The sequence below is a fragment of the Panthera pardus genome, unplaced genomic scaffold (genome assembly GCF_024362965.1).
Source record: "Panthera pardus isolate Hobbes unplaced genomic scaffold, ASM2436296v1 HiC_scaffold_27, whole genome shotgun sequence".
Lineage (NCBI taxonomy): Eukaryota > Metazoa > Chordata > Mammalia > Carnivora > Felidae > Panthera > Panthera pardus.
In genome coordinates, this window is record NW_026526843.1 from 45392231 (window position 1) to 45402515 (window position 10285).

Below are 10285 nucleotides of genomic sequence, written 5' to 3' on the forward strand. Positions count from 1 at the left end.
ACTTAACAAAAGACCATGGAGGAGGGAAAGGAAAAAAAAAGTTAGAGAGGGAAGCAGCCAAATGATAAGAGACTCTTAAAAACTGCGAATAAACTGAGGGTTGATGGGGGATGGGAGGGAGGGGAAAGTGGGTGATGGGCATTGAGGAGATATTAAAGGAGAACCTTTAATATTTCTTTTAGTTTGATTCCTCCAGTCACAAATTTTCTCAGTTTGTGCTACATTAACATCACTGTGAAATGTACATCTTTTCTTTAGGAATGTTTTTTCTTAAAGCATACTTTGTCTCCTATTAGTATTGTTATACTGACTTGATTATCCTGTTACTTTGGGAAACTTCTCAAGCAAGATTCCATCAAATGCCACTTCTCCGCATTTCCCTCTCTTTCATTCTGGGGACATCTCCTTTAATTCTCTCCCCCTCTCTTTTGGTATTCTCCATATTATGTCTCTCTAAGTTTTTCTGGATATTTTCATCAGGTGTAACTTTCACTTCTCTAATTCTTTTTTCAGGTGGGAACTCACCTTTGACCTGTGAACCATAGCACCAAACTTTCAGCATTGATTTGGTTATCCCCCTAGGGCAGAGAAGGGAATTGTGAGTTAGAGATGATAAGCAACTTGTCCCTGGTCACCTAGCCTGCAAAGGGCAGAGCAAGGGCTAACATCACAGGTTAAACCCTAGGCCCAAACCCTTTCCTCTGTGCTTTTTTTTTTCTCCTTGGCTGTGAATGCTCCCCACTTCTCATCTCCCGGGCAGTGGAGCCCCAGAGAAGTCTTTCAACCTTATTTAGCACTGTGCTGAATTTCATTTTAGACGATAAAGTCAGTGATATTTCTTCATTAGCCATGATGTTTCCCCGGAACCTTTTGTGATATTGGAACCATTGATGTGTTATTCTCAATTTCAGGGCATAATAACACAGGTAACTCCTTACAAAGAAGAGCAAGATGCTCGGGTATTTACCGAAGGAGGTATAACAATTGGTCTGGGCATGTCCGTTCTGGCATTGATTCTTCATCCCACCAGCAGCAAGATGGAGATCCAGCAACAAATGACAGTTGCATGAGCACCCGAGGAAGATAGTAAGTGACCAGTCACCATAGCTGAAATGTACCAGCCAGTGGAATACATAGCCCTGTAGCTGAAGATGCTGTTCTCTTCTTCAACCTGGAAGAGTGCAGGATGATGGAATCAGGTTAATGGTTGAGCAAACTTTATTGTACAGTGGGGCGAATGTGTAATAGAAGACTTTCCAAGCATGTGTGGATTACTTCCTTCTCTCCACTTCCCCACAGTGCCCCCTATGCCATTCCATCCTGTCATTGGAGAGGCAGTTTTCAGATGCAAGACCAAATGCAAGCTAACATGGAGGGAGAGCAAAAGGGTCCAGAGACAAGAATGGAGGGGGAGAGGCAGGATGAGACCTCCAGGAGCTGGTTCAAGATCACAGTGAGTGTCCTGGCAAAATGAACCCAGTGTGCAGAAGGAGGTGAACAGAGGGAATTATGCTGGACTCATATAGAGATGCTAGGTACTTTTCTGGGGGAGAGGAGTGGGTAATCCGTCTTTTTATTACTAGGAGTTAGCATCTTAGATCAGGTAAGGGCAGACTCAGAGAAGCAATGTAAAGGGAACAGATTGACTAAAGGGAGAATTGGGTAGGTTGTCTAAGAACAGAGGAAACTACAGCCAAGGAGAAGTAGCAGCTCCACCCTGGAAGTCTCAGTTTAGCTCAAGCTGAGTGTGGGAGGGGGTCGAGTCTCCAGGGTCTCTGTTGGAGAGACAGACTAAGGCATCCTTCCTTGAGCAAGGATCACTTGGAACTTTATATAAGGAAGTTCATGCTAAATATCTTAAGTTGATTATTTGAAGAAAGTGTTTGAATGGAAAGAAAGGTTATTTAGGAAATCCATGACTGGTACAAAAGTTCACAATAATGGATATTGTCCTATCATAAGAAATTATTTTGAAGAACCCCCCCCCCCCACACACACACACAAAAGGTATGAAAGGAAGACATGCTTGAGTTTTATCTTAACCCTGGGTTCCATTGTGTCAATCTCTTCTCCCATCTCTTCTCCCATTTCTTACTCTTAGATTCCATTTGGCATCAGATATGATGAGAAGTGGCTGCTGAATCTGATTCAGAAACAATGCAGTGTCCCCTTCACCCCAGTGCAAGTAAGAGAAGACAGTGAGGCAGATGGGAAGAAACAGGGCAAATGAGCAGTGGCTTGGGTCTCATATTCTTTCTTTTGCCATTCACCCTACAGTTTCACTATGAGAAAATGCAGGCCCAGTTCTTCGTTGAGAATGCCAGCAGTGCCTTCGCATTGAAGAGTGTCAACGGCAAGATCTGGAATGAGAATAATGAAATGGTGTGTGTCAAGGGCATGGCCAGGGCTAGTTAGGGGCAAGATGTCAGGACAGGGGCAAGGTCTTGCTTGATCCCAAGGATCAGATTTCCTGGTGCTTACTCAGCCCCTCTTGGGTTCCCTACAGATATCTATCTTTGTCCACCCCTCTGATGCACCCCAGCCTGTGAAGAAGGAGCTGAAGCCAGAAAATGTGGGTCAGATAAAGGTAATGCAGACCCAAGACCAGCTGTGAATCTATATCCAGACCCATATCTTCTTCCCACACCTATTGCCTCCATCCCCCATCTCTACCTCAGACTCAGAGACACTGACCCCATCTCTAACTCTGCAGTTGACCACAAACAAAAGATGTGTAGTCTCCTAGCAATCTTTTAACATCCAGAAAGACCGCTTTGCCCCTGGTATGTCTACAGAAGTAGTTCTAGGGCAGGTAAGAGCAGAGAAGCCTGTCTGGAAAGGAGACTTGGGGATGGTAATGTGGGGAGGGTAACCTGAAGCTGTAACCAGCTGGGCCTATCTCAGCCTTGTGATTCCCTCCCCTCGGCTTCTCGGAGACATGGTCACCCGAGATATTGAAATGGTACCAAATCCTAGAAACAGCATGGCTGCCTCCCGGCAGACTCATGAAAAGAACATGTTCAAGGTGAGAACTCAGGCCCAGTGCTGGGATTGATGGCGAAGGTGGGAGAGATTAGGTAGAAGAGGCATATTGGTGTCAGATAACCCCTGTTGGGGTCCTCACTCTAACACTTTCCTCATCATAGCTTTTGCCCTCGAACCTGAGCGACAAGAAACCCTACCAGATGGATGGCCTATCCAACACTATGCAGAATGCCTCCAGCATCAAGGACTTGAACCTCTCCAACAGTGAGGTAAGGTGTGGTACCCAGATCTTTCTTTAAAAAGAAGGTGAGAGTGCTCATGGGGTGGTGGCGAGAGTCAGGGAAGTGGATTTGTTGGAAAAATAAAGGGCCGGGGGTGCAGGGTCATCCTGGCCATCTTTCTCTGATCCATGTGTTTCCTCTCCATAATTACTCCCATGAAGTCTATAGGGCAGTTGGACAAGGGCAAAAGGCTGCAGTCAGAAGAGATGAGTCCTGAGAAACTTAACAGAAGACAATGGGGGAGGGGAAAGGAAAAAAGTTAGAGAAAGAGGGAGCCAAACCATAAGGACTCTTGAAAACTGAGAACAATCTGAGGGTTGATGGGGGCTGGGGGGGAGGGAAGGGTGAGTGATGGGTATTGAGGAGGGCACCTTTTGGGATGAGCACTGGGTGTTGTATGGAAACCAATTTGACAATAAATTTCATATAAAAAAAAAAGAAGAGATGAGTGCAGACAGAAGCTCCCTGTGCACTACCTTTCTTGATAAATCAACCAACATAAGGTCAGTTGTACCCTCTATCACCCTGTGGAACTCTGAACTATGCCTGATGATGCATGCTTGGAGGAGGCAGCAGCCCTCTTCCTCTAGGAGGAACAGAGGCCCTATGTTCTTCTCTCTGTGTCCCCCACCTGTGCTTAGAGGTCTCTATTCCTTTCTCTGACCTGCTCACCTGTTTGGTCTGAGGTCTGTTTGCTGGATATCTGCACCCAGTCTTCTCTAGCATGCCCTCCCTAAAGTGTGATCCATGATTCAGGACTCCCCTTCCTCACTAGGACCAGAGTGACCCCTTTGAGCCACATGCTGTGACCTGGACTGGCAAGTGTCCTCCATCCAGCCCAGGGCCTCATGCTGAGGCAGCCATTCCTGCCTCCCTGCTGAAGCAGGGATTATTTCTCTTGTTCTGAGAGGTACCCTCCTTTCCTTGAACCAAATGTACCGCCCCCCCCACCCTTCGTCAAATCAGGAAGCTACAGTGGCTTTCCTGCCCACGCTGAGGGCCGAGGTCCTGGGGAGATGCCATCATGACATCCATTCCTCTGACCCAATGCCAGGAACTGGGCCCTTCTTGAGAGAAACCAGGGTTCCCTGACTCAGGGGGCCAAAAGTGGGAGACTGCCAGGGAGCAGAGGGATTCCTGAGGCAGGAATGGAAGGCAGAGGGCAGAAGTGTTTGAGGAGACAGAAGGACAGGCCTCAGATGCACTGCCCCTTCCCCATCCCCCAAACATGTCACATCATCCTGACTGGTCCTTCAGAGGAATCCTGGGTAGTCCAACATGGTTATAATCCCACAAGCAAAGAACCAACTGAGACAAGCACAGATGCACTGGGGCCATCAGGAGGGAAGACAGTGATCATAAGAGGGTACAACAGACCCTCAGCCCCATGCTGAGCTGGAGCTTGACCCTCTGCTCCTTCTGGGGAAGGTCTCCTTCCCTTATAGCTGGCTTGTTCCCCATACCCGGCTCCAGCTGAGTTCACACAGGTGACAAAGTTTCAACCAGCATCCAATGGGCCCCCAGCCCAACACCTGCCTATTTTCTATTCCTGCTTCAACTGCCAGCGTCAGCCAGGGCAGATGAAGGAAAGGGCTGCATCTACGGGGCCACTTCCTGCTTCTTCTCACTTCCTCCCTGGCCCCACCACCATGGTAAAACTTGTTTCTTTTCCCTTTGCTTTGTTTTCTCTTCCTCCTTTGTCTCTACTCCCCTATGTCTCTCTCACCTCTCCCCTTTTACCTTCACTCTCTCTTCTGTCTTCATCCCCCTCCCTCTCTCTCCTTGCCTCCTGGGTCTTGCCTCACTCACTCCCCTGTCCCAGCATTCTGGGCCATCCCTGGGGGTGTTGTGGTCCTGCAGAATGTTGGGCCCCTCATGAGGTAGTAGGGCCCTAGGCTCCCACCCCACTCGCTCTTCTATCTGGAGTCTTCAGTGGGGATCTGGAGGAAGAAAGGGAGGCAGGGAGGAGAAGGCAGCCCTAGATGTGGGACCCAAATGTTTCTTCTGGTGACACTGGAGATGGAAGTGAGGATGGTCTAGGTGGAAGGTACCCACAGGGGAAGAGAGGGAGAAGGGGTATGGGACAGAGGAATGGAATGAGAGAGAAGCAGGGAGAGAGTATGTGCTTTTCCTCTAGGTCAGTCTACAAAGGAGGTGCCAAAGGCTTTGCAATCTGGGACACTGCAGTGTAGGTGGGACATGTGTCAGGTGTAAGTTTCCTCGCTCCCATGATGAAGGACACCAGCAAAGTTTCACTGACTTTTCTGTTTTATTCGGATTTCTGCAGCTCCATCCTGGAATTGTTTCCCAAGTTATTATGCCTAGTAAGTGTATTCCTTGATCATTGACTCCTTTACTGGCACTGATGCCACCCTAAATCTGCCCTGAGGCTATTTAGGTCTTGCAGAAGTTGCAATTTTCATTATCCTCCTCATGGAGGTTCAGATCCACGTGGAAACCCAACAAGGACTCCAGATGTCCTTCAACCACGTTCTCCACAGGCATCAGGGACCCCAAGACAGTGATCCCAAATTTAGTCTTGCCCAAGTAATTTCCAGGTCCGTTTCACATCTGACCTCTGACCCTCACCCTCTCCTGGGCCCATTCTTTCCCTGATTGTCCAGCATCAGCTCCTGGTCTGCACCACTCACTTCCTCTTCCTTTCCACAAGTTGGCCAGGAGTCACCTTAATCAACCAGCATTGGTATTGCAGACCACAAGAGGTTACCAACCTGCAAGATGAGGAGGGCAGATCAAGCAAGGTTTGGGGTGGAGTGTGAGGAAGGGGTATTAGCTGTGGTCATGAGGGCTGTTGTGATTTCAGGGAAGCTTCTTTAGATCCAATGCACTGAAGAGTCTGGTCCTGCAATTCCTGCAGCACTAAGTACTCCTGGGAGCCTGAGAAGGGGGAGGACTAGGATGGTTGAGGCCACCCAAGCTCAGAACTGCTGACTGGGTCCTGAAATCTAATTTGAGGTCCAGACCCCAAAGATACACTGTCCTCATTGCTTCCCCACAGGTACTATTTGATCTATGACTCTGAAGACCGCCAAGGTCTCCTCTGTGCTTACCACTACAAGGCCTGCTTCTCCCTGACCATTCCCTTCAACCCTGAAGACCCAGCCCCATGAGTAGAAAAGCTCAGACTCTGATCCTGGGTTGTGTGACTCCTCAGTGGACGAAGGGCAGCTCCTCGAAACATGAACACTGGCCAGACCACCACCTCCGGTTCTTCTTTCTCTCCCTAGAAGGAGCTTGTGTGAGTACCTCAAGGAAAACAGGAATATGAAGAATGTCAAGGACCCCTGTGCATGTGTGATGGGGAAGATTGGGCAGGGAAAGGGGATGTGAGGGTGTAATCATAGGACCACACAGGGGTATGGCAACCCCTGACCTTCACTTGCTCCCTCTCCCCCCATAGATTTGTGTGTTCAGCTGCTGAAGCATACAAAATGTGACATAGTGTGGTCCCTGTGTATGCTGCCCAAAACTCAGTATGACCTCAGCTCCTTCGTGATGGACATACGGTTCCAGATGGTGAGCATCTGCTTCCTCCCAAGGGCAGCCCCTAGAAAGCCACAGGTGGGTAGGAAGTTTAGGTGACTTAGCACCTGGACTCTTCCCTTTTAGGAGATGATGCTCTGCTTCTCTGTCAACGGGTGTTCAAGGAAGGTGAGTGTGTGTAGAACCTCCTCCTTTGCTGCCCCTCTCCTCCCTCCCTGCTGGTTAGACTCCCTCTCAGAACTTTCCCAGCTTCCCTGATGCCTTCACTTCTCTTCCTATTCCTACTGTGTTCTCTTATCTCCACTCTGCCTTTAAACCATCCTGGTATGGACCAGGTCTATGCCTGTCTTCCCCACACAGCTTGGGCATTAGGGACACAGTCTGTGGAATTTGGCAGCTCTCACCTTAGATCCTTACTCTGTGACCTTGGGCTCTGAACCTGTAAGTTTCCTCATTTGCTAAGATAGCTCATGATATCCATCTCTTGGGCAACTGTGGAAAATGCATAAAATGCATTTTTGAAATGGTTGTTTCACTGACGCCAGCACATAGTAGGGCCCCTGACACTGGGAATAGAGTGCCTTTCCCATTCAGAACACCCTGATTCCAAGAGAACAATTGTCCCCCTCAGCGTGAATATCCAGGCAGACCCTAACTGAAGAATGTTGTGTGAGCATGTGAAGCATATGTGACTCTAAGGGAATATTGACTGTTGTTTTCTGTTGAAGTGGAAAGAATATCTCAGGTTTCTGTTCATGCCTTTATATGGACCTTCACTGCGAGCAATTCCAGATGAGTGTTTATTTTGGGTGGAACACCTAGCCCAACCTGTGTTCAAGGGTGTGGGAATGTGGCAGTGCAGTCTTTGGGATTTTCTCAATATTGTGGAAAGAAAATAGGTAGACTCAAAGTGCCTACCCTAGTGGTTAAGGGCATGAATTCTGGAATCGAAGCATGGGTTATCTTCCTGACCCCAACACTCACTAGAGGTATTACCTTGGTTAAGTCAAATGACCTCTCTGTGATTCAGTGTCTTCTTCTGAAAATGAAGGTTAAACTGTCTACTCCTTGGGCTGTTGTACAAAGCAAACATTGGTATAAAATTGTTCTTGGCTTGGATATAAACCTGTAAATGTAGTGAAGCTGGCAGACAATCTCCAAGGGTTGACTCTGTGGGAGGGCTAGTGTTACCAGCCAAGGAATTGGGGTGGGGGGGGGCATACACAGTAGGTGTATGGAAGGAATCTGACTGCTGAATGGCAGTGGAAACAAGTTATTGTTGGGGTTGTGGGGTTGTCCTTCTGTCAGTTGTATGAGGGCCCATTTTTTCCTACAGTCTGTGCATCATGAATGACCAGCTGTTTTGGGAGGGCACCAACCCCAAAGAAACTCAGAGTGCATTCTCCCTCCCATTGCCCAGAATTTCCTGCAGCTCCATTCCCACTATCTCCCAGGATGCACAGGAAATGGTGCAGCTTTCTCCACCCAGTCTGGGATGACACTCAAGTGGTCTCAGAAGTGAGTGCTGGCTACTAGGTATTTATCCAAGGGATACAGGTGGGCTGTTTCAAAGGGACACATATACCCCAATGTTTATAGCAGCACTATCAACAATAGCCAAAGTATGGAAAGAGCCTAAATGTCCATCAACTGATTAATGGATAAAGAAATTATGGTTTATATACACAATGGAATACTACTTGGCAATGAGAAAGAATGAAATATGGCCTTTTGTAGCAACGTGGATGGAACTGGAGAGTGTTATACTAATGAAATAAGTCATACAGAGAAAGACAGATACCATATGTTTTCACTCTTATGTAGATCCTGATAAACTTAACTGAAGACCATGGGGGAGGGAAAGGAAAAGAAAAAAGGTTAGAGAGTGAGGGAGCCAAACCATAAGAGACTCTTAAAAACTGAGAACAAACTGAAGGTTGATGGGGAGTGGGAGGGAGGGGAAGGTGGGTGAGGATTATTGAGGAGGGCACCTGTTGGGATGAGCACTGGGTGTTGTATGGAAACCAATTTGACAATAAATTTCATATTAAAAAATAAAAATAAAAATAAACAAAATAAAGTCATTTCTAGAGAAGCTAGACACAGCACGTTAAAAACAAAAAGAAGATGTGGTATATATATACAATGGAGTATTACTCAGCAATCAGAAAGAATGAAATCTTGCCATTTGCAACTACATGGATGGAACTAGAGTGTATTATGCTAAGTGAAGTTAGTCAGTCAGAGAAAGACAAAAAGCATATGACTTCACTCATATGAGGACTTTAAGAGACAAAACAGATGAATGTAAGGGAAGGGAAACAAAATAATATAAAATCAGGGAGGGGGACAAAACAGAAGAGACTCATAAATATGAGAACAAACTGAGGGTTGCTGGAGGGGTTGTGGGAGGGGGGATGGGCTAAATGGGTAAGGGGCACTAAAGAATCTACTCCTGAAATCATTGTTAAACTATATGCTAACTAATTTGGATGTAAATTTAAAAATATATAATTAAAAATTAAAAAAGAAGAAGTGAGTGCTGGGTGTTCATGGGGACAGCAGACACCTGGGAGGAGCAGAAAACTGAATAGAAGGAACTTGCAGGTAATTGTTTTAAATCTATTTTTTTCCTACAAAATTTCACATGTGAAAAACTCCCTAATTTTATACTAATATGTATATGTGTGTGTATATATATATATATATAGTAAAACTTAGTTTTCATACTGTACATACTATTTTGAAACTTCTTTTGTTAGTTTATTGTTTTTTATTATTTATTTATTATTAGTACCATCTCAGTATAGATTAAAATATACTTTTTTCTTCTGTACATTAAACAATTTAATCCCAATAGGCCATAAGCTATTATTGATAGACATTTACCTTTTTGCTACTTCACCAGTTTATATGCAGTGCCACCTGCTCATTCTGGTACATACAATTTGGTAAACTTGGAGGACCGTTTCTGTAGCATAGATTTAGAAGTGACATTATGTGGTCAAAGTGTCTCCATTTTAATCCTAAGGGAGGTCATATGTTCTCTCCCACAGAAGGTGCTTTCAGTACAATGACTAGACCATACCAGAACTACAAAACTCTTTAGTCATCAAAAAGTGATGTCTGAGAATTCAGAGATAAAAGAAAATACATCTTTAGGTTTTCAGGAAGACTAAGTGGACAGGAGTCAGGTGTCATGGGGATGAAATTTGGGGTTCCTGGCTCTGCTAATAGCCTAATTCTCTCTCTTCACTTTTTCCAGGCCAAGGGCAAGATCCCAGAGGAAGCCTTCAGGCAGTGACCTAGAATCTTGAAAACAAAGCCTTGTAAAGGAGCCCTTATATCTTCTCATTTTCATCCTTATATTTGTTATATCATTCCTCCAACCTGGGGTCACATCTATGACTATGTTTGGGCTTGGCAGACCATGAAGCCGAAGTTTACCATGTAGACTTGCTAGTTGCTCTGTATTTTCCCCACTTATGGTCCTTGTTTATTTGCATGTTAAAGAG

At 46.0% G+C, this 10285-nt stretch overlaps 1 protein-coding gene across 1 annotated transcript; it reads left to right on the forward strand.

Moving 5' to 3' along the window:
- Positions 1-859: 859 nt before the first annotated feature.
- LOC128773775 (nuclear RNA export factor 3-like) lies at positions 860-10074 on the forward strand (the record flags this gene model as incomplete). Its single annotated transcript, XM_053891346.1, is given in 15 exon segments — positions 860-1086; positions 1300-1453; positions 2102-2185; positions 2278-2382; positions 2507-2587; positions 3147-3249; positions 3706-3769; positions 5554-5594; positions 5938-6014; positions 6091-6146; positions 6286-6405; positions 6518-6573; positions 6688-6803; positions 6897-6938; positions 10036-10074. Coding segments are annotated over 15 exon segments (1365 nt in total), but the record flags the coding sequence as incomplete, so codon positions are not given.
- Positions 10075-10285: the final 211 nt, after the last annotated feature.